General features: G+C 44.5%; 1 protein-coding gene and 1 long non-coding RNA gene across 3 annotated transcripts; one reads left to right on the forward strand and one right to left on the reverse strand.

Annotated features, from left to right (window-relative positions):
* Positions 1 to 7151: 7151 nt before the first annotated feature.
* SRSF6 (serine and arginine rich splicing factor 6) lies at positions 7152 to 10972 on the reverse strand. The gene is made up of 6 exons (XM_004430391.3): positions 10731 to 10972; positions 10378 to 10526; positions 8952 to 9076; positions 8595 to 8803; positions 8230 to 8313; positions 7152 to 8123 (listed from the first exon to the last, which is right to left on the reverse strand). The coding sequence occupies exons 1-6, from the start codon at positions 10835 to 10837 to the stop codon at positions 7763 to 7765; spliced, it is 1035 nt and encodes a 344-aa protein (XP_004430448.1). The 5' UTR covers positions 10838 to 10972; the 3' UTR covers positions 7152 to 7762.
* Positions 10973 to 11045: 73 nt separating this feature from the next.
* LOC147914212 (uncharacterized) lies at positions 11046 to 21473 on the forward strand. 2 transcript variants are annotated; one of them, XR_015555585.1, is made up of 5 exons: positions 11046 to 11730; positions 11851 to 12020; positions 12577 to 13801; positions 18004 to 18287; positions 18401 to 21473. It is a non-coding gene; the product is annotated as an uncharacterized LOC147914212 (long non-coding RNA). The 2 variants fall into 2 exon arrangements; XR_015555583.1 differs by having other exon boundaries at positions 11047 to 12020.
* Positions 21474 to 24009: the final 2536 nt, after the last annotated feature.

Below are 24009 nucleotides of genomic sequence, written 5' to 3' on the forward strand. Positions count from 1 at the left end.
ACATAAACTTATTATCTTACAGTTCTGGAGATGGCAGTCCAAAATGGGTTTCACTACGCTAAGATCAAGGTGTGGGCAGCGCCATGCTCCCTGCAGAGGCTCTAGGGGAGAATTTAGCTTTCTTGCCTTGTGGTCTCTTCCATCTTCAAAGCCACTAGTGTAACATTTTCCAGTATCTCTGATTTTGCTTCCATTTTCACATCAACTTTTTCTGATTTTTGACCTTCCAGCCTCCCTATTTATAAGGACAATTATGATTACACTGGGCTCACCTGGATAATCCAAGATAATCTCCCCATTTCCAGACCTTCATTTAATCACACCTGCAAAGTTCCTTTTACCATGTAAGATAACATATTCACCGGTTACAAGCATTAGAAGGTAGACATCTTTGGGGGAAGGGAGGGCAATATCTAGCCTACCCAACAAGTCATGCCTGCTAAAATTCCACTGACCAAAATCAAGGGATGAGAAGCATTTTGCTCACAGAGGAGGAATGGGGATATATAGGGAGGAAAATATCTATATATATCCATATATAAAATTTCTGACAGTAATCTAATCTACCACACATCCAGTAAGGCCTTTAATAAGTGTTTACTGAATGCAGGTTTGGATCATGGTGACTCAGGGTGTCACACTCGTTGAGGGCTTCCTAAAAACACCTATGAGCACTAATCATCTTATTACAATCATAGCCACAGCTATCTGGGCTTGAGTCCCTGCTGGGTCTGCAGGGCAATGTCATCTATAGCAAAGTCAGGTGAAAGCTATAATTTATGATCTTATTTGCTCATTCCAATGATAATGCTGTTGTGTACTCTAGAATCACACTGAAATTCAGGCTCTGAGTTTCCTTCTTCCTCTACTCCTGTTACCTACAGCAAGATGACATATTATCCTTTAAACCCTCTGAAGGTGCAGAAGAGATTCTGCACAGGTATTCAAGAGATAGTTTCCTCATCCCTTTGCCAGAACTGGCCCAGAATTCAGCTGAGCATACATTACAGCAGGGAGGCCAGAGTTCAAATCAGAGTACAGGCAGACAACTGAGATAGTTAGGGGATTCAAAACTGCTGCACTGAGACAGGGTTGATGGGGTGTTTAACCTGGAGGAGAGGACCTTCACAAGAGCAGAAAGGAACATGATCTGTATGGCCTGAGGGAGACCAAACTAGTAGCAATGAACACTCCAAGGGCCCAGATTATTGTCGCTAAATACCATTTCCAAATAAAAATAACCATGGCTCCTTGGAAAAATGGCTGATTACAGGTCTGGGACTAGACAGATGAGCCTGGAAATCTTACCATACCAGAAAGCATGGAAGCTGGTAAGATTATTAGGCTTGTTTCAAAAGAACTCATGAGGCAACGCAAGTCGACTCCCACTGACCAAAGATAGAATAAGGCATCAATAAGGAGAACTCCAATGGAATGAACAAAATGTTTACAATCATGGGTTCATGGTTTAGCGGATCCAAGCAAAGATCCTCAATGGCTGCCAAGATTGTAAAAAAAATAAAGACACCTAAGCAGTCTTGCCAAAAAAAAATTGAATTACAATCTGATAAAGCCTCTAGAATAATGGGTCTCAAATTTTAGCACGCACCAGAATCACCTGGAAGGCTTGTTAAAACACCTATGGCTGGGCTCCACCTACAGTTGCTGAGTGAGTGAGCCTGGGGTGGGACTTGAGAAACTGCATTTGTAAGAAGTTCCCAGATGCTGATGCTACTGGTCCAGGAGCCACACTTTGGGGACAACTGCTCTGGGTCTATCAACTTACAGAAAATGCAGGGGACAGAAGCACACACTAAATGACACCATGAGAATGCAATCAGCAAAATCAAGACTAGGAAACTCTACTCAACAGTGACTTTTACAAAATATACTGTAAGGGGAAAAATAGGGGACCCTACAGATTAAGGAGATTTAAGACGTCTTTCAGAGGTATACACTGAACTATCTTCAGCTGAAATGTCTAGGACTTCCTTCCAAGTTATCTGGAAAGGAAGTGGACAGGAACACAGATATTGTGAAAGCTGGTTTGAGTACATGGGAGGTTCATCATACTACTCTCTAGCTGGTGTTTGAAATTTTGTATAATAAAAGTTAACAGCAATGTATTTAAATAGTACATTCAAGACCGTTCATGAATGATGAGAAAATAGGAGTAGTGGATATTACTCTAAGAATTGAGGCCCACATTCAGCAACCCTGCTTTGCCCACCTCTTTCTCAATTGGCTGGAGCAGTATTAGGGTTTGACTGTTCTATTTATAGAATGTTTCAGTGAAGGCAGCTACTATAATGAGTGACTGTGCCAAGTGCTTCGATAATAGCATTTACTCCCCATAATATTAGAAGGCACTGTTTATAGATGAGGACACAGCTTATTTCCTATTGCATATTCCTCTCATCTACCTCAAAGTTGCTTCTCACTTCCTCTTTGGCCCCGGGCTAGGGTAATCACTCTCTTGCTTTCAGTGGTCATGGAGCACAATCTGAGTACCATCAAAGCTCTCCCTCAGCCACTCTTTCTCAAACTCCAAAATGATTGGCTCCCTCCCCTCCTAAAAACAAAACCCCTTCTTTTGACCTTACCTTTAAAACAGTCTATCCCCTACAGACAGCACTTCCTTACAGTAGAATACCAATGAATAAAACTTAGAAAATCAACAATAGATGTTAACAGTGGGTGATGGTTTGATAAAGAACTGGGTATTTAACAGACTCTAGTTATCCCTCCAAATTACTGATTATAAAGGGGAAAAGTGACTTTATAAGTGATCCAGGTTATTACTACAATGTGCTACTAGATATGATGCATTGAGGACAGAGTCTCATTCTTGTGATATTCCTGCCAAAAATGCAATCATGAGGAGACATCAGACAAACCCAAACTGAGGGAAATTCTACAAAATAGCTATCCTTTGCTATTAGGAAATGACAATGTCAAGAAAGAGGCCGAGGACCTGCTCCAGATTAAAGGAGACTAAAGAGCCATGACAACAAAAAGCAGCAAATGATCCTGGACCAATGGAAAAATAAATATAAAGGACGTTATAGGACAACTGACGAAATATAAATATGGACTACGGATTAGACAACAGTATTATATCAATGCTAATTTTCTGGTTTTGATAATTAGATACCCTAGTTATATTAGAAAATGTCCCTGTTCCTAGGAAATACACGTTTTAAGAGGAAATCGAGTATCTTGTTTTAAAGTTTTAGAGCTGTTAGAAACTGAACCAGGATTTAAAGTTTGCCTCTGCTTATAAATCCTCATGCTAATAACATAATGAATTCCCTAGAAATGATCTTGAAAATGGGTGTAAATATACAGATGATAACAGTGAATAGCATAAATTTAACAAATAAAATAGGAGCTTCCTAGCGTAAGCTATAACACTCAATACCACTTGCCTTTGTAAAATTCAAATCAACTATAAGGAAACTACCTGGGGAACGTGAATTGTTCTAGATTTGCATCTCCAGAAGGATGCATAGGAACCTAGTAATCCTGGTTTCCTCAAGGGATCAAAGGTGGAATTCACTGTATTACTCTTTTATATCTATCTTCTGATTTTTGAACTACGATTCCTTTCTATTAAAAAAATTAATTACTTTATTAAGTACTATACTGGGGGCCCATCTGTGGGGTTGCTATAAGATAGCCAGGCAAATCTAAACAAGCTATTTAGGAGGTAGAAGACCAATTACACAACTGCATCAACTCATCCCATTAGCAAATGGAAGCATATATGGTGTTAGGGATACAAAAAAGATCTCTTATTCAAGATGTGGTCACTGCCTCAAAGAGCTCAAAATTTCATGTGTGAATTGATAATTACTAGGTAATAAACTGTGTAAGAGCTCTAAAATATATATTTTCATTGTATGGTATTTGAATATTGCGAGTAATTTTTTTATTCATGTTGTCACAAAAGCCAAAAGCCTACTTGAAAAAAAAAGCTAGTACTGAAAAAAATGTATTACACATCCTTTAATAGTATACTACCCAGCCATTTAAAGTGAAAGATCTCTGTATTAGCGTATTTTAAGTAAAAACAAGTTGCAGAACACTACTCATGGTATGCACAGCTTATTAAGGGCACAGGCATTATAGAGGCCAAGCAGATATAGATACTGTTAATAGCAGCCACCTTAGTAAGTGGTCTCTAAGAGAGAGAAAATTTATATTCCACTACATATTACTTTGTAATAAAAATTAAATCAGAACTTAAGAAACAAAACGTTCCATTGTCACAGGACTGAAACTGGGTGCAACCATAGAAACTGGATGAAGTCAGGAAACTATGCTTTCTGAAAGGTAAATAATAAAAATGTGATAGTTCCTAAGCATAAATTGCTCCAAGTCTAAATCAAGGAAATCAGGTTAAGGACTTGGAAAAGATGATTAAGGCTTCCTAGTTTATCTGAGAAATAACTGTCATGGAAAATGTTCAAACCACTACAAGATAAAAACAGGTAAATTTTATGTGAAAATAAAGCAGAGTGGGCCGGCCCTGTGGCTTGGTGGTTAAGTGCGCGCGCTGCAATGCTGGTGGCCCGGGTTCGGATCCCGGGTGCGGATCCCGGGTGCGCATCGAGGCACCACTTCTCCGTCCATCCTGAGGCCGAGTCCCACATACAGCAACTGGAAGGATGTGCAGCTATGACATACAACTATCTACTGGGGCTTTGGGGGGAAAAAATAAAATAAATAAAATCTTAAAAAAAATAAAATAAAATAAAGCAGAGTAATACAAAAAAGATTTAGTATGCTTAATCCTTCATGATAGCAGATAGTATCTATTATCTACTCTAAGTACTTTTCACATATTAACCTTAAATCTTCCCAATTCATGAAGGTTTATCCTTATCATTTCATGGATGACACTGAGGCACAAAGGTTAATGACTTGCCCAAGATAAACCATCTACTATGTTGATCCTATACTCATGTTTCTGAAGAACCAGAAACAAGACCTTTTTGTCATACTCAAGTCAGGAATGGCTGACCAATGGCAACTCCAATTCAAAAAACCATTTGCCAAATATCTGGCACTAAGTGGGAATACACAACAAATTCAAAACAAGCCTTTCCCTCAGTAAGCATTTTATTGAGGACATAAAGCATAAAACAGGTTAACAAAGTGGAAGAAAGAAAGTATCAAGATGAGAGGTGGTAACAACACAGGAGGAGTGGAACGTAAGTCACAGGAACAGGTGGGACCCAAACTGGCCATAAAGGCACTATGGCATCTCAATAAACACTATCAGGTAAAAGAAAGGGAGTCAAGATATTGCTCACTTCTATTTTGCTCTCTATCAGCTTAATACTCCTAGCCACAGATGAACATGCGGCATGTTGTAGAGACTCTCGGATTCTACCTTAAGTTAGCAAGCAACTAAACATTTTATCAGTCTATTCTGTTCTCAAGTGGGCCAGTGTTATAAAACGGTTTACCATATCCAATGACATAGGTCCACAGGCGTGGATAGGACTAGATTTTTAATAAGCTGGTCTTTGCTATTACTAGAAAATTGGGTCCAGGCATTTATCTACACAATTAGCCACTACCAGGGCAGTGAGCGATGTGGACAAACCTGCCTACTACCATACAATATACCATTAACACAAGAAAGCCCAGTGAAGGATGTCGCCTGCTTTTAGAAAGCCGAATTTCACATCCTAACATTCCCCGCTCCTTCCTTTTTAAAAGGCTGTGGTTTTAAAAGCTTTTGTTCTCTCCCTGAAAACAAGACAACTTTGGTCAAAGCCAATTCTCAAACTAACTTGTCCTTAAACACCACATTTTGAAAGGCAGTGGAGGCTTGCCTCTTCATAGAAGTCATAACTTCTGTTCTAAATAGGCAAAATAACCAACTATAGTTGCAGACACCAGTTTCTTCTCTCAAAGTCTGAAGTTTATATTGGAAAAAAAACCCCATTTCTTATAAACATGTGTAAACATGTGTAAGTAAAAAAAGAAGTTATCAAAGTAAACAAAATAAGGTCATGAAAGAAGCACCAACCTTTTGGGGCACTGTATCTCCAAGATTATGTAACAAGAAGCCCAGAAATTTCTTAAAAACAAGTCTTTTTACTCATTACCAAGTATTCCCAGCTTCTTGGTGACTGTGACAGCTAAATGTTGGACTCCATTTTTCCACACAGCCTCGTTTTATTAGCTATGACTCTGGATTATTTCAATTTACCAACTCTAGATCATTATGCTTTCTAGTCACACCTGTGGCACAATGAGCAGCGTACCACCAGGCCCTAGCACAACCCAGCCCTTGACACCTGTCATAGTCACAGCTCCTAGGAAGATGCTAAAGCCGAGCCAAATAACTTACATCCTGACATCAGACTAAGGTTAATGAGTGCTTTTAAATGAAATTACTTTATTTAAACTATCTAAACAAAGAGATATGAGGTGACTCATTTCTCAAACTGCAATCTCAACTAATTAGGATTATGGATGTATGGACTAATTGGTAACTGAGTAACTCCCACAAATTTGCAGTATAATTTGGTTTCCAAAGTATTCATTACACTTCATTCATGTTAAGGTACAAAAAGTTGAGGGTTTAGCCATTTAAATTTTTTTCAAACCAACCGCATATTGTCAAGTTTACAAGGATGCCCTAACCAATTATCACAGAACCCCACTAACTACAAATGGGATTGATTGTTGGATGGAATTTTACTTTTACTGTTAACTAATTTTACCAAGTGATCTGTTAAGTGCCTGTTAAATATAATGATCTTCCAGCAGAAAATGCAATATTTGCTTTTCCATTTTAACAAGAAAACATTAAATTTCTGACCAAAGAAAGGCTACTTCCATTTTTACATAACAAACATTAAAGACCATTGAACCATACTCTAACAAAACACTCATTACACTGACCACTTCCAGAAAGTGGGATTACCAAGCTAAACTAGATCCCAAGTATTAGGAACCATTTCTTGAAGAGTTCAATCAAATTTAAGTTTGAAAAAAGTTTCATTATTTAAAATCTAGTAATTTAGGCAAAATTGGATAACAGATTGACTGGAAAATACCTTTTATTTTTAACTTAGCTTGTTAAAGGGGCAGATATGACTTTGGAAAATTTGATTAACAGCACAAAATGATGTTATCCAAATTGACTGATTTATTGCTGGTCTGAGGCTTGCTTTGTTTTACACATAAGTAGACTTTTACACTGTTTCCACAAAAAACAAATTTTCAATATTTAAATTTAATAGTGACCTATTCAATAAGGCAATCATCTTGGTAGCAAACTTTTATTGAAATCTTACATAACTCAAGCTTTATAAAAAGCCAACATAATTGAAGACCAAGTTCTCCCTCTAAAGCCTTAAGTATTCAAAGCTTGAAACGGTTAATTTAAAAGCAAACAAATAAACAAATAAACAACAAAACCCCTGCAGCAGATCCTGCTGAAATACTTAAAAAAAAATCTAAATGAGCTTAATCTTTACAAAAGTTATTTTAGCTCAAAAGCTATAAAATCAAAGTTATCTTAATTCTACAAAGAAGGGAGAGGGTCTTTGACTTCATGCCACCATTTCTTTAGAACCTCATCTTTTTTCATCAAATTTGGCCTCAAATTAAATTTCTGTGTGCCCCTATTTTCAGAAGATTCCTCTTGTAGAAGAGGCCAAATACAAACACGGAACAGTAACTGCCTAAGCAAGTAGGAAAGTGTTCTGTAATAGTGTGCAAAGAACAGAGTTCTGGGTTAATCTCTGGAACTTGATCTGGACCGTGACCTTGACTTTGAACGAGATCTAGAACGGGATCTTGAAGCTCTTTTTGGTGGAGGGGACACAGAACGAGCCTTTGAGGGTGGAGCAGGGAGGGGTGAATTGGAACGAGACTGGCTCCTTGATCTAGATTTTGACTTTATATCACCTTTTCCATTTTCTTTGGGGGAACGAGATCGAGAATGAGACCTGCTTCGAGATTTCTCATACTCATCTTTAGATCTGCTCCGAGAGCGCGAACGGGAGCCCCCAGACTTTGGCTTAGATTTGCTTTTTGATCTAGATTTCCTGCCTTTTGATCGAGAACGTGATCGACCTTTGCTCCGAGACCTGGATCTGGACAAGAAAAACCAAATTTTTTTCAATACCTTGCTAGAACACACAAATATTACATAAACAAGTATAGTAACATTCAGAAAAACATCTACAGCACATTATTTACCGGGAGCGACTTTTCGAAATACTTCGAGATCTACTGCGGCTGCTTCTGCGACTCCTACTTCGTGACCTTCTTCTAGACCGTGACCTATGACAAGAAATGATAAAATTTCAATCTCAATACATCTCAATGTGAATGTTTGTAGAACTTATGAAAAACAATAGACAAACCAACAAAAAACGTAATCACTTACTACAAATTAAACCCACTATCAAAACATCTGGAAAAGAACCCAGTCAGACACAACCAAAAACATAAGAACTGACCTAATTTCACTTAAGCATTAATTGAAATATTGCCCTTTGATTTTTTCTTTGTTCTTGGCAAATATTCTGTTTCTCCCCACTCCATATCCTTCAACAAGTTACCTTGATCTGCTTCCAGAGTAAGACCGCCTATGGCTTGTTCGTGGTTTATCTTCAATGAGCCTAATATTTCTGCCGTTTATTTCTGTACCATCCAGTTTATCCAGAGCACGCTTCATGTCCGAGTAGGACCGAAACTCAATCACACCTTCATTTGTGCGTTCTTTGTGAGCATCCGCATAGGTTACTTCACCTGCTTGCCTCATGAAATCCTAAAAGAGCAACAAGATGGATGAGACCCAGAAACCTAAAGACAGAAGATCTACATGCAGTACCTGACTCTCAGAAATAAAAAAGCAAATAGGAGCCTACCTTTTATACATTAGTCACATCATTTTTATCTTGAATTATAGCACATACCTTTAAATCTTGCCAACTGCAACGACTGGAAAGATTTTCTACAATAAGTCTGAATTCTGTACGAACAGGTGGTCCATATTTGTCTCTGCCAGAGGTTCTCCGACTGCTGTATCCCCCTCCACCACCTTTATCACACGAAGAGAACAATTAGATGCTTTGTAATGATAGGGATGCATAATGCTTTTGAAAAGTTAGTACAAACATATTAACTTTTATTTACTGGAGTAGGACTTTGCTATTATATTGCTAAACCTCCGATACAGTTGTGATTTGCCATAAATTAAATTAAGGGCAAGTCAAACAGACTAAATCCAACTAAACTTCTCCTACAATCTGTTAGAGAGTGACTGCTCCTTTATTCAATTTACCTCGCTAAGTTTTATTTTACAGAACATTGTAAAATATAAAACTTAACTGATTACATGCATTTCTACATTTTACAAAAATGTTTACTAGTTACACTAAGTACTTACATCACAGTGTGAGGTTTTTGGTGGTGGTTTGGCCACAAAACACGCAAGGTAACAGTCACCTAGTTCAGATTAACCAGTTTTGTCTAACCCTTGGAATCCTCACCATCACCCTGCGTCTAATGGCAAAAGGCTGCTGTCGTCATGGCTTCCGGTAAGGTCAGCCAAAGGGTCATAGGGCAAGGGTCACACAATGTATGGAAAAGCCAAGGCCAATCAGGAAAGGCAGTCATCTTAGCCTCAGTGGACACAGCCTCAGCCCCATTGGTCACTTTCAAATTGAAACATCAAGGACTTGTTAAAAAGTTTGAATTCAACATGCAACAATTTCAACATCAAACATTTAACATAACCAAAAGTCCCCCCACCTCCTCCCAAAAACATGCCCCAACTAGTTCAAATACAGCATAAAGCTTATGAATATTACTTTGTGGTTCAAGACCACAGTACTTCAAAATAGTATTTTCTTTGGCCCCCGTCAATTTTAATAACTCTAAGCCCCATACTTAAAAACTCCTCCCCTTTCCCCGCCCCCGCCCCGCCTCCACCTCCACCCCCACCCCGCCTGCCCCCAAACTTCTACGCTAACACATTCATATTTCCAGCTAATGCACTGTCAGGTAAGCAAGGGAGATACAACAAATACAGCCACCCCTCACTTCCCCCGTGGGCTGGGGCCACGACAGTGCTGACAGGGGCCCAGCAGAAACCACCCCCTCCCGACTTAGCACAAAGCCCCCCAAACACCCAAACCCTGGCTAGGCAAAACCCACGACCCAATCCCCGCGCTCCGGCGTCCCGTGGCTGCCCCGGGCAGGCGTGAGGGCAGCGGAGCCCGGACCACCCGCGTCAAACGACCCGGCCCCCGCGCCTGCCCGGGCTGGGAGGCCCCACCCCGCGCCTGCGCCCGCCCCGCAGGGTCCCAAGGACGCGGAGCGCGCGGGGGCAGGACTCACTGCGGCTTCCGTAGCTGTAGCCGTCGCGGTCGCGGCGCGGGCCGCGGGCGTGCTCCACGATTACGCGCTCGCCGCAGAGCTCCTTGCCGTTCAGCTCGTAAACGGCGTCGTCGGCGTCGCGGGAGTCCTCGAACTCCACGAAGCCGTACCTGGGGGAGGCGCGTCGTTAGCCCGGCGGCGCGCACGCGCGCGCTCCCGCCGCCCCCGCGCGCTCCCGCGGGCCCACGCCGCCGCCATCTTGGAGGCCCTGCCACGCGGCGACGCGGCCTTGGCCGCCTCTTCCCTCTGGCGGGTCCCGCCGCCGCCAGGCCCAGGGCGCTGCAGACAGACGCGGGCGCCCAAGCCCGACTCACCCATTTTTGAGGTCTATTTCGAGGAGGCGGCCATAGCCACTGAAAAAGCGCTGGATGTCCTTCTCCCGGACGTTGTAGCTAAGGCGTCCTATGTAGACGCGCGGCATGTCCGAGGCGGGCGGGGGGCCCGAAGGCTGGCTGTCGAACAGCTGGCCACAGGGCAGAAGCCGCGGTGCGGGTGCGGGGACGGCGAGAGCCCGAACACGCGCCTCACACCGCAGCGGCGGCCGAGTCCAGCCACACAATGGTGCGCGCGCGCCAGGGCTACGCTATAAGGGCGGGCGGCCGGGGGCGGGGCTGGCGCGTGACGTCAGCGCGCAGCACGCAGCCTCCCCCGCCAGAGCCCTGGGCTCGAGGTTGACTTGCGGGTGCACCGCCCGCGAGGCTTCGCGGCGGTGCGGTCTTACTCGCTCAGAGAATTTTCTCCACCCATCTTTGACAACGGAGTATCCCGTCGTCCCTCTGCGGGCTTGTCGTCTAATTTGTACCTTCTAGGAAACTTCCTGTGCTTGATCTCTCCGGGACTGGCGCCTCGGGGGCCGGCTAGGAAAATCCCCGCTTTTCATTGGTTCTTGAGGTTGTCGCAATAGATCTCCGTGGTCTCTGATTGGTCTCTTAAAAGGAAACTGCGAATTTCCTCCACCTATCGGCTCGCGTTCAGCCTGGAGGGGAGCGCGCTCTCGGACACAGTTGATCAGCCCATTTCACGGAGTGCGAGGTTTGCGCTCCGAGGTGGTGACCCGGCGGCGTCGCGCTGCGAGCGCACAGCCCTGCCGGCTTTTCTCCCTCGCGGTCTCGCGGCCGGCGTCAGCCTGCACCGCCTCCCTGCACGTGCCGCTCTCGCTCCGTGGGTCTGCTGTGGAGCGCTGGCAGCTGGGATCACCTGTAGACTGGGGCGTGCATGGCACTCCCACGCTCCCTGTGGGCGCTCACAAAGGAAACGCGGCCGCGGCCTCTGGCCCAAGAAAGTTGAGCAAGACCTGGCAGCCCCCCTACAGAGGTGCGCTTTCTCTCTCCCCCATATGGCGAGTCCGTTGTCTGAACTCCATCCCTTCCCCCATTGGTTTGGAAAGCACCTTATCTATGTGGCAGGAGTATACATTTTTTATTTTCTCACTAGAGAGCCATTTAAAGCTGGAGGACTAGATGAAAACCCCAAAGGAGTAAGTTTAAGTGGAGAGGAGAAGACCCTGGAGTACTCTGAAACTTAAGTACAGAAAAGGAGAGGTGAGGAAAAGACCGGGGGAGCACGGTGTCCCAGAACCTGAGAGAGGAAGGAGTGTCACAGAGGTAATACTGGCTGTTGAAGTATCTCCATATACGTATTCCGGCTCTTGAGTTGCGCAGCCTTGATATTCTTCAGCTTCTGGTTGAAGGGGGGCGATTTTGCCCCCAAGAGGACATTTGGCAAAGTCTGGAGGCTTGTTGGTTGTCACGACTGAGGGAGGGGGAGTGTTAATACTGGCATCTAGTGGTAGAAGTTATACTGTCTGTGCTTAAAGCTAGATAAATAAAATATATTGGTGGATCTTTTAAAAAAAATCGTGAAATATAGTAACGAGGGAAAGGGGAATTCAACAATGTGGTAACATTATTTTACTCATCAAGTTGTAAATGTTTTAAAATTTGTTAAAATTCATTATTGGCAAGAGGTGAACCAAGAAATGGCACCCATACAGTGTTGGTGGGACTGAACATTACCTTTGGGAGGGTAACGGGGTGGTGCTTATTAACGAATGCTTGTAGGGAGTGGGGTGTTGCCTCCTCTCTCCTTGCAATTCATTTGCCCAAAGAGAAAGATGCAACTGACATGGTCCTTCACTCCCTCTCACCTCTCTTTCCCCAGAGCCCAACAACGGTTACTCTTAACGAAAAAGCCCAATGGCATCGACTACTGAAGAGTAAACGGTCTCAAATATCGTTATTGAAGGGAGCGTTGGGCCATCAGAATTCTGTGGAGTCGTGCTGATGATCTAAATGACCTCTGGTGATATTTTGGAAGAACAACTCCAAGGAGAAATGATGGGTGTACAGCATGATAGCTCATTTCTTTAGACATCTACAGTTGTGGCAGAGAAAGATCACCCCACTGCTCATTCTAAAATTGTGGAGGTAACTGCAGGAGTCTGTCAGCAAGAGAGGGAGAGTTGCTTCAGTCTGATCCAGATGAGAGTTAATAACTTCGAATTTGTAATTACTCAAATTGTAAAGGATGCTCCAGAGCGCACAGTTGTGGTTTTCAATCCAGTGGATATTCTTACATATGGTAGCTGGAAACCAAAAGAATTTCCCAAGCACCATGTGATTGGAAGGGGGTGTAAACTGGATTCTGATAGGTTTTGCTGTCTTATGTCTGAAAAATTTAGCCTTCCAGAAGCTGTCATCTTGAATGGATGTTGGAAGAATATGGCAACTCAAGTAGGTTTACGTGGGGTGGAGTGACTATATCAGGAGTCGCTCCAGAAACGGAATTCAGAAGTGGAAATTGTCAGTGACAGAGTGACAGAGTTTGAAAGAAGTGTGAATCAGATGATTGGCAGATCCTCTGAGGCCATCACACTAAAAGTACATTCCAACTGGGGTGTTGGCTTCAGCGTTGCTGAGCTAATCCAAATGCTTCTTGAAAAACATCTGTTCAGGAGTCATCTAGACAGAGTTTCTTAACCTCAGCATTGTTGACATTTGGGGCCAGATAATGCCTCATTGTGGCGCTGTCCTGTGCATGGTAGGATGTTTAGCAGCATCCGTGGTTGGCATCTACTCACTAGATGCCAGTAGCTCTCCCCCTCCCACAGTTGTGACAACCAAAAACGTCCTCACACGTTGACAAATATCTGCTGAGGCTCAGAATTGCCCCCTGACGTATTGCTTTTGACAGTGAGGGGATGTGTGACGCTCAGAACGGGCTTCACTTGTGTTCTAAGTATTCAAGGATTAACCAGAGTTTTCAACCAGAAGTGGAAGAAAAATGAGATTTTAACACTCAAGAAGAGTGGGGATATACTGAACTATTTAAATATCTGGTATTATCTGAGCAACATGCCGAGGAAACGATTAGAGTATGATTCACTGTGAGTATGCAATTTTTTTTCTTACTGAGTACATGGATTTGGGCCTACAGTATCCAAGCATACGCCTGCTAAAATGCTTGGGTTAAGAACCTATGAACAAATAAAATCTATTAGTGTCAAGTGGAAGAAATGCACAGAGTGGACCAGAGATATAAATTTGTGAGTTTGTCACAAACTGGATGAAAACCCCAAAAGAGTAAATTTAGATGGAGAGCAGAAGAAAGTTCAGAACTACACTCTGGGGGACTGTATTAATTCCTGTATATAATTCTTATGGCTGCTGTGACAATTTACCGCCAACTTAGTGGCTTAAAGCAACACCAATTTTTTATTTTACAGTTCTGGAGGTCAGAAATCTGAAATGGTTCCCTGGGTTAAAATCAGTGTCAGCAGGGCTGCGCTCCTTCTGGAGGCTCTGAGGAGGATCTGTTCCCTTGTGTTTTCCAGCTTCTAGAGACTGTCTGCATTCTTTGGCTGTGGTTCTTTCCTCCGTCTTCAAAGCCGTTAACTTTGGTTGAGACCTTGTTACATCCTATCACTCTGACCCTGACCCCTGCTTCCATTGTCACATCTCCTTCTCTGATGCTGAGTCTCCTGCCTCCCTCTTATAAGGGCCCTTGTGATTACATTGGGCCCACCTAGACAATCCAGGATAATGTCCCCATCTCAAGATCCTGATGTAATCACATCTGCAAAGTCCTTTTTGCCCCTTAACTGATTCTGGGGATTAGGACATGGACATGGACATCTTTGGGAGGAGGCATTATTCTACCTACCACAGGGACTCTGAAATTTAACAGGAAAGGAGACTGGGAAGGAGTGGTGGAAGAGGTAGGGAAAGAAACTAAGAGCATACAGTGTCAAAGAAGCCAAGAGAGGAAAGGGTTTCAAGGAGGCAGTGGTCCATCTACAAACAGAAAATTCACAAGCCTTTGGCCCAGCTACCTGACTCCTAGAAATCTATTTGACAAACAAGAGGACCAACCTATTTGACAACAACAGGTCTGCAAACTATGGCCCCAGGCCAAATCTGGCCTGTCACCTGTTTTGTAGACAAAGTTCTATTGAAACACCGCACGCACACTCATTTACATATTGTCTCCACCGCACTTAAGCCCCAATAGCAGTGTTGAGTAGTTGCAACAGCGACTGTCCAGCCTGCAAAGCCTGAAACATTTATTAACCGGCCCTTTGCGGAAAAAGTTTGCCTACCCCTAATCCGTGTTATTGACTTGTAAAAATGCCTATGGTATGTTAAGTGAGAAAGGCCAGTTTTAATATATGCATGATGCCATTTTTGTAAACAACAGCCACCCCCAACTCCCAAGCCCCAGTGCTTTATATGAGTATACAGTACAGTCATGCGTCGCTTAACGCCGAGGATACGCTCTGAGGAATGAGTTGTTAGGCGATTTCGTCATTGTGCGAACATCATAGCCTGTACTTACACAAAACTAGGTGGTGTAGCCTACTACACACCTAGGCTATATGGTGCTAATCTTATGGGGCCACCGTCATATACGTGGTCTGTCATTGACCTAAATGTTGTTATGCAGCACATGACTGTGTATGTGTGTGTGTTGGGTTGGGTTTGTGGTTGTCTTTGAACATCAGTGGGGGTAGGTGCTACACAATCATGTCCCTGCCAACTCTCTCCTGTATTCCTCACCCCTCCTTCTCCCGCTCGCTTCTTACTGTGCCTTGAATGTGCCAAGCACACACCCACCGCAGGGCCTTTGCACTGAACAGCTCCCTGTATCTGGAGCTCTCTTTTCCTGTGGTCTGTTCCCTCACTTCTGGTTTCTGCTCAAAATCACCTTATTACTCCTTTAACCACTCGTTTTATTTTTTCCTAGTTTTAAGATATTATTGACATATTACATATGTAAGTTTAAGGTGTACAATGTGATGATTAGATAACACATATATAAGGCAAAATGATTACCGCAATGTTAGTTAACACTTCCATCCCGTCACATAATAACCTTTTTTTGTGTGTGTGTGGTGATAACATTTAAGATCTACTCTCTTAACAACTTTCAAGTTGTTAATACAGTATTGTTAATTATAGTCACCATGCTGTACATTAGATCCCCAGAACTTATTCATCTTATAGCTGGGAGTTTGTACCCTTTGACCAACATCTCGCCATTTCCCCCACTCCCTATACTCTGGCAACCACCATTCTACTCTGTTTCTGTGAGTTCAGCTTTTTTAGATTCTGTATATAAGTGAGAACATATGGTATTTGTCTTTCTCTGTCTGACTTATTTCATTTGCCTAATGCCGTCAGGGTCCAACCGTGTTGTTGCAAAAGGCAGGATTTCTTTCTTTTTTATGGCTGAATAATATTCCATTGTCTACATATACCACATTTTCTTTATCCATTCTTCCACTGATGGACACAAGTTATTTCCATGTCTTGGCTATTGTGAATAATGCTGCAATGAACATAGGAGTACAGATATCTCTTTGGGATAGTGCTTTCATTTCCTTTGGATTTATACCCAGAAGTGGGATTGCTGGGTCATATGGTAGTTCTATTCTTTTTTTTTAAAGATTTTGTTTATCTATTTTTCCCCCAAAGCCCCAGTAGATAGTTGTCTGTCATAGCTGCACATCCTTCTAGTTGCTGTATGTGGGACGCGGCCTCAGCATGGCTGGAGAAGCGGTGCGTCTGTGCGCACCGGGGATCCGAACCCGGGCCGCCAGCAGCGGAGCGCAAGCACCCAGCCGCTAAGCCACAGGGCCAGCCCAGTAGTTCTATTCTTAATTTCTTGAGGAACCTCCGTACTGGTTTCCATAGTGGCTGCACCAATTTACATTCCCACCAGCAATGCCCAAGGGTTTCCTTTTCTCCACAACCTCACCAACACTCATTGTCTTTTGTGTTTGGGATAATTGTGTTTGGGATAATAGCCATCCTAACAGGTGTAAGGTGAGCTCTCATTGTAACCACCTGTTTTGAAGTAGCATCCCTTCCTGCCTCTGTATCTTATCCTGTTTTATTTTTCTTTATAGAACTTGCATCACTTGACATTAAATATTTATATACTGTCTCCCCCACCCCCACTAGAGTACTAGCTTCATTAGAGCAGGGATGTGGTCTGTCTCTTATATCCCTAGCACCTAGGAAACTGCCAGGCGCACAGTAAGCGCTGAGTGAGGGCAGCACCATCTGGTAATTGTTCAGAGCACGAGAGGTGACGATCGCCATCCAGCAGATAGCAATGTGCTGAAGGGCTCATGAGGATGTGCTGGTGGGATGGAATCTTCCTCCTTCTGGCTCGTGCCCACCCATGGGTGCTGCCTAGACACTCAGACCCTCTGAGGGCTCAGAGGGGTCTGGGGATGCTCACTCTGGTTCCCGCACTTCTTCCACCAAAACTTACCTAGACAGAGGATTCTGGTGTGGCTATGGAGCCACCAGAATTCTCCTACATTGTCCATGGGAGTGTAAATTGACACAGTCACTTTGGAAAACTGTGTGGCAGTGTCTACTAAAGCTGTCTGCTAAAGATAAAAGCTGCTAGCGTCCACCCCTATGACCCAGCAATTCCACACCCAACAGACATGTACTAGAAATTCACAGCAGCATTATGTGTAGTAGCCCCCAAACTGGAAGCCACTCAGATGCTCGGCACAGGAGAATGGACACATCGGTTGTGGTTCATTCATACCACACAATACTACACAGCAAGGAGAGTGAACTACAACAATACACAGCAAAATCAGTGATCTCACAACAATGTAACCATCCAGGCCAGACACAAAGGAATCCATACTGTGTGACTCCATGTATGTAAAACTGAAAACAAGCAGAAATGGTCTCTGGTGTTAGAAGTCAGGATTGGGGGTGGAGTGACTAGAAAGGGGGCTTCTGGGGACCTGGTCATGTTTTGTTTCTTGAGCTGGGTGCTAGTTACACAGGTGTGCTCTGTTTGTGAGAACTCATTGAGCTGTAAACTTCTGATTTGTGCACTTTGCTGTGTGTTTGTTGTGCTTCAATTGAAAGTTAAAAAGGGTAATAAATCTCTCTTCAAGAAAATTATAACTTACTTGACCGGGAGCCCACTGGGTCGTGCTGGAGACTAAAGCTCTACTGGGGACTTGATTCACAGTCTTTGCCCACGCATGTCAATTTGTCTGAATCAGTTGTTTATGGAGTTTTTTTTTTGGTTTTGGTTTTGGTTTCCAATTAGGTTTCTGTAGGCTGAGAACTGCTCCGTGGCTGGGAAGATGTGGCTCTGTTGCCACCTGGTGGCTATTAGTGTGCTTACAGCGGTCGCTAAATTCCACCGGCTGCCTCATCCTTGCCTCAGTAAAGCTCAGAAACAGAAGGTCTATGAAGGTCCCTGAATCCAAATCTTCCGACTGTCAAGACCTTATTCACTTAGAGGTTTTCTGGCCCTTACTTGAACACCTCCCCCTGATGGAGAGTTCACTGCCTAATCAGGCAGCCAAGTCCATTCTTGGACATCTCACTGTGAGTAAATTCTTTATACAAAGTAAAAAATTGCTGCCTCGAATTGTCTACCCACTGGTCCTGGTTGTGCGCCTGAGGCTGTTCAAATAACTGCATCTGTTTCCCACACGCAGGTCTTTCAGATGTTTGGCGGCCGCTCGGACCCTCTGTTCCTGTCCTCTCTTCTGGCTAAATGTCCACAGTCCCCCAAACCTCCCTCCAGCAGCCTGCTTTCAAGTGCGTTCATCCTCCTGGCTGCTGCCCACTCAAGTGCTCAGACTCCTCTGTGGCCCTCTTCAGGTGTGGCCCTCAGAGCTGCTCCCGCCCCCTGGACCTGTCTGGACACACCCTTTGCCTCTGCGGCCCCACTGTTCTCCGGGCCAGTTAAGAGCTGTGGCTGCTGTTGGCGTAGATGGTGGTGGCTGCTGTCTAATTCCTCGCTTAGCCCTACCTCTCCTGCTGCGTGGAACCAAACTGGGATGGAGAAGCCCCTGGAATAGCCAGCCCACTGTGGCAAACGATGTTTGTCTTGAGATGGAAGCAGGCTAGGCAGCAGAATGGAAATCCAGTGTTATTGGCAGGTCGGCTCAGGATCATTGCTCCAATTCCTGGGGCAGCCTGGAGACAGAAGTGCTGATGAGGAAAATCCTGGTTGGCCCCGTGTCAGGTGAAGAGCATGAGGCCACGGGGAAAATCTGAAGACAATTACAGTGGAACCCACAGCATGCTTCAGTGAGTACTGTGGTCTCCAAACCTGTCTGGGTCCCATGAGAGGCCACGCTGGGTCCCCTCCCAGATGTTCCCCTGAGCTGGTGCATGTGGCTGTCTGTTCTTCCACCTGGCACCGAGCTGTGGCTTGCAGACATTTTACCCATTATTAGCTCCATATGCTGTTATCTGGACAAATTTAGGCTGAAGCATATTCCTCAACACCTTGTAAGTGCTCGTGTTTGTCACTACAGCTCTTATTCCGGCAGCAAAAGCTGCATCAAATGGTGGCCCTCTAATGTCGCAGGGCAGAGAAGCCAAGCAGAACTGCAGCATGCCAGGGAGCATCCAGGGCTGTGCCCAGGGTGCAGAACCCGCCTCCTAGCAGAGTGAGGGAAATAAGTCTTTTTTTAGGGACCTGGCATGGCCCAGGCACTGTGCTAGGCTCAGGGGCCGTAACCAGAAACAGGACAGACCCAGTCAGTCCCTCCAAAAATTGTAATCCCACAGCAGTGGTCCGCAGACATTGGTGAGAACCATTTAAACATGAAGATATGTGGGCTCCCATCCCTCAGAGTTGGAGTCACTGGGTGTGTGGCAGGGCCTGTGAATCTGCATTTTCAACATCCTTCTGTGTGACTGTGAGGCAGAGGGTCAGGTGACCATGCTTTGAGAAATACTGGCCTGGGGCCCCACGACTCAAAGCGTGGTCTGGGGACCCCTTCTCCCCATCAGCATCCCCTGAGAGCTGGTCAGACATGCAGAATTTCAGGCTCCACCCCACACCTACTGAATCATAACGGGCATTTTAACCAGATTCTCGGGAGGATTTGTCTGCTTATTAAAGTGTGGGAAGCATTGCCAGTGCAAGGTGCAAGGAAGTCTTGCTTTTTACCCAACATCTGTATTGTTTTGATAAGAGAAAGAATGTATTCGTGCATTACTTGGTAATTAAAAATAAATTAGTGAAAAACTTTGCATAAGCCGGGAAAATCTTGTACATGAATGTTCACAGCAGCTCTCTCCATAGTAGCCCCAGGCAGGAAATAGCCTAAATGTCTATCACAGGTGAATGGATAAGCACAAGGTGCCATATTCAAAAAATGGAATACTGCTCAGCAATAAAAAGGAACAACGTGCAACAATATGGATGAATCTCAAATACGTTATGCTAAGTGGAAGGAGCCTGACCCAAAAAGCTACATGCAATGTGAGTCCGTTTATATGATGTTCTAGAAAAGACAGAACTAAAGGAACAGAAAACAGATTAGTGGTTGCAGGGGCTGGTAATTGGAGGAGAGGATTGACTACAAAGAAGTGGGAAGGAACCTTTTGGAGTGAGGGAAATGTTCCACATCGTGGTTGTGGTGGTGTTTACACAAATGTATACATTTACCCAAAATCATTGAACTGAGTATTTAAAATAGGTGAATTTTACTGTATGTAAATTATACTAATAAAAATGATTTTAAAAACACCAACAGAAACCAGGACCATCAGGTGGTTTGGGCCATCTGTTTTGTTCCCAGAGAGCCTTGGTTAAGCCTCTCCTCCATTGCCCCCATAGCTGAGCTTCCTAATCCTCTGACCAAAAATGAAAACTGGGCCCTCCAGCCCTGAAGCCGGTGCTGTCACCTGCAGTGTCTCACTCTAATGGTCCACTAGGAGAACTCACTTTCTGCTCCAGGCCGAGTGCAGCAAAGAGGGTGTTAAATTAATTCAACAAGGAGGTCGTTAGACTGAAGTGGCTCTAATGCTATGGTGGCCTATGTGAGCAAACCAAAACCAGAGCCTGTAAATGCCTCAAGGTTAAGAAATTAAAACTGTGGAAATTAATAGAAGAAATCTTAGCTAAATTGGAGTTGGGAAGGCCTGTAGGGGGAGCTCTCATGCCCTATCACACATCATCAATTACATCAACCAGGAAGAGACTAACAGCTTGGACGGGAAGTAAAACTTTTACTACTCAAGGAAGATTTCTCTCCCGACCTGGCAACAGCCCAGCCAATGAGAATCACCGCAGCTCAGCCAATGAGAATCACTGCAGCTCAGCCAATGAGAAGCTGTTGCCGCCCTGAACTGCTCCTTTCCACTAGAGGGCTTTCTTTTAGAAGAGCCCCTCCCTACTCCCCCTTTTTCTCTATAAAAGCAGCTCCCGCCTTTGTTTTCTGGATTTGCTATGGCATGTACATCCCAAACTGCAATTCTTTTGGCTATTCCCACCCAAATAAACTCGTTTTGAGGATTTTCAAGTCAGCAAAACCTAAGGATAACCAATCCCTGTCAATTAGGCTTTCCTAAATAAGGCAAACACTAAGAAGAACCAATCACAAACAGCCAACTAGGCTTTACGTGATAGCCAATCAAATAATTTCCTTTCTTTGATTCTCTATACTAATCTCTCCCCTAACCCTTTTGGTGGAGTGACCCTAACCACTTCTGGTTTGTCACTACCCAACTTGAATCAATTTTTGCTCAAATAAACTCTGAAGATTTTTAGTATGCCTCAGTTTATCTTTTAACAAAGATTAAGAGCATATCTCCAGAGCCAGATTGCTTGGGTTCTGTTTCCAGCTCTATCTTCTGCTAGCTGTGTGACCTGGGACAAATTTGGCAACCTCTCTGTGCCTCAGTTTTCTTGTCTGTAAAATAGAGAAAATAATAGTACCTGTCGCGAAGAGTTGTGTGAGAATTTTAAAAAGTTATATTATGGTAAAGCACTTAGAACAGCACCTAGAGATAGTAGGCATTAAATGTTGGTTATTATTTAATAAATGTGAATTTCATCTATGCCATTTTTTTCCCTCAATGTAGCCATGAAGATCATTTTTATGGACTTGTTACAAGCTAAGAACGCTTAGTTATCCATCTTTATGACAGGCCGATTCTAGAAGCAGCCTCTGGTCCCATTCTGGCTGTCTTCACTGATGGAGGATTCCCAAGGAATGGCCGCTTGGGAGGTGGGAGCTGGAGATGGAGCAGAGCGAGCTGTAAGGTTGGGGCTCAGCCTGGGTCTGGGACAGTTTCACTCTGTGCTCAAGAAGACAGGGTCAAATCCCCTACCCCCAGGAAACTGTCCTGAGCACCTGGCCCTTGCTAATCCTTGACAGGCTGGGATTCTGGTTGCTTAAGCTGTGTGAGCTCCTCAGTCTCCACCTCTGAAAAATGGAGATGATCCCAGCTCCCAGGGCTGTGGTGGAGATCAGGTGAGATGGCGTGTGGAGCTCTCGGTGCTTGCCTTAGTTTGGATTCCTTAAGCAGGCTCTGAGACGAGATACAAGTGCAAGTAGTTTATTTGGGAGCTGATCCCAGGAAACAGCATTAGGAGAGAGAAGGTGAGGGACAGGGAAGGGAAGAAAGCCAGTGAAGGGTGCGTTATTGGGTTGATGACAACGGTGGGCAACTGAAGCTTAATTCCTCTGGGGACTCTGGGAGCCAGTGCAGAGCACATGGCAGACGCAGTGAAGAGAATGGCCTTTTCCCAACCGAGGGGTGAGGAAGCTGGGGTATTTGTACATCAACTGGCCAGCGGTGTTGGTTGAGCGCTGCTTTCAGGAGCATTCACTCTGGCACTTCCAGCTCCCCTGGGTGGCCGAGTGTCTCCCATAGTCAGAAATGAAGCCCTGGGGCGGAGAGGAGCAGGTGTTGCAGCCAGCTGACTTGGACTGTTGGAGGTGAGCATTGAGGCAACGCAAGCAGCTCAGCGTCTGCCACAGGCACCTCGACTCGTCTCCCCCCGCAATTCTGTTTTCATGGCATCCTTCCCTGATCAGAATGTATGGATGTCTGGCTTCTTGTGAACCGACCTGGGCCACTTTTGTCAGGCAGCGCACTCCAGCTGGCACCCTCTGTCATCTGCCCTGCCTTCACCAGCTCCTCCTTGACAGGCCAACCCCTGTGGTTGTCTGTCACTCCGCCCTTCCCACACAGGTCCAGTTAGAAAACTAACAGAAAATAATTACCCTTCCTCAGATTGCAGATTAGCATGTGAATGCCCGTCTACCACATGAAAGGCCTTTTGACGCCTGCTGGAGAAAAACACCCCGATGGAGTTGGGGACCAGACTGGCTTCAGCTCTGAGACCAGCCTGCCAGATGTCTGGTGGCCCAGTGGCCCACTCCTGGTGAGGGTTGTGGGCTGTTTCACATGTGAATGTCAATGTTTCAAAACTTTGGCCACCAACATTTTGGATGGGACTTGGTGCTGTGGAGGGGCATCTTGCAGGGGAGGGTGGAGGGCTTTGGCATTATCCAACTTCACACCTTTACAGCAGTGTGCTGAGTTGTCTCATGCTTCTGAGCCTCATTCCTCAGCTGTAAAATGGATGTAATCATAGGATGAGCCTCACAGAGTTGAGTTGAGAAGTAACTAAGATGGTGCATCTTCAGTGTCTGGCGTGGTGCAGACCAGGGGTTGGCAAACTTCTTCTGCAAAGGGCCAGGCAGTCAATACTTTCACTTTGTGGGCCAGATGGTCTCTGTTGCACCTACTCACATCTGCCCTTGTAGTCCTGAAGCCCCCGCAGGCTATATGTAAATATTATAAAAACAGGTACTGACCCCTGGGGTAGAGAATGGGCAGAATGGGGAGGGTTTTATTTCTCCCTCTTAGAAGGAAGAAATGTTTCTTACGCATCCTTGTGTCCTCATTTGGGCTTGGTAGAGGGCTTGGCATGTAGTAGTTATTCAGGAAATGTTTACTGAGGGAAGAAAAACAACATGAGATAGGGAAGAGAATGGCTTTTGGAGTCAAACAGACCTGGGTCCAAATCACCTTATTCTCCACGTAACCTGTGTTGAAGAAAAAATTATTCATGACACTCATTAAAAAATGGTAAGGCAGGGCTGGCCCCGTGGCATAGTGGTTGGGTTCGCGTGCTCTGCTTCAGTGGCCCAGGGTTCGCAGGTTCAGATCCTGGGCATGGACCTATGCATCGCTCATCAAGCCATGCTGTGGTGGCATCCCACATACAAAATAGAGGAGGATGGGCACAGATGTTAGCTCAGGTCCAATCTTCCTCAGCAAAAAAAAAAAA

This window comes from Ceratotherium simum, chromosome 21, assembly GCF_057802395.1.
Source record: "Ceratotherium simum simum isolate JZ-2026a chromosome 21, ASM5780239v1, whole genome shotgun sequence".
NCBI classification, from domain to species: Eukaryota; Metazoa; Chordata; class Mammalia; order Perissodactyla; family Rhinocerotidae; genus Ceratotherium; species Ceratotherium simum.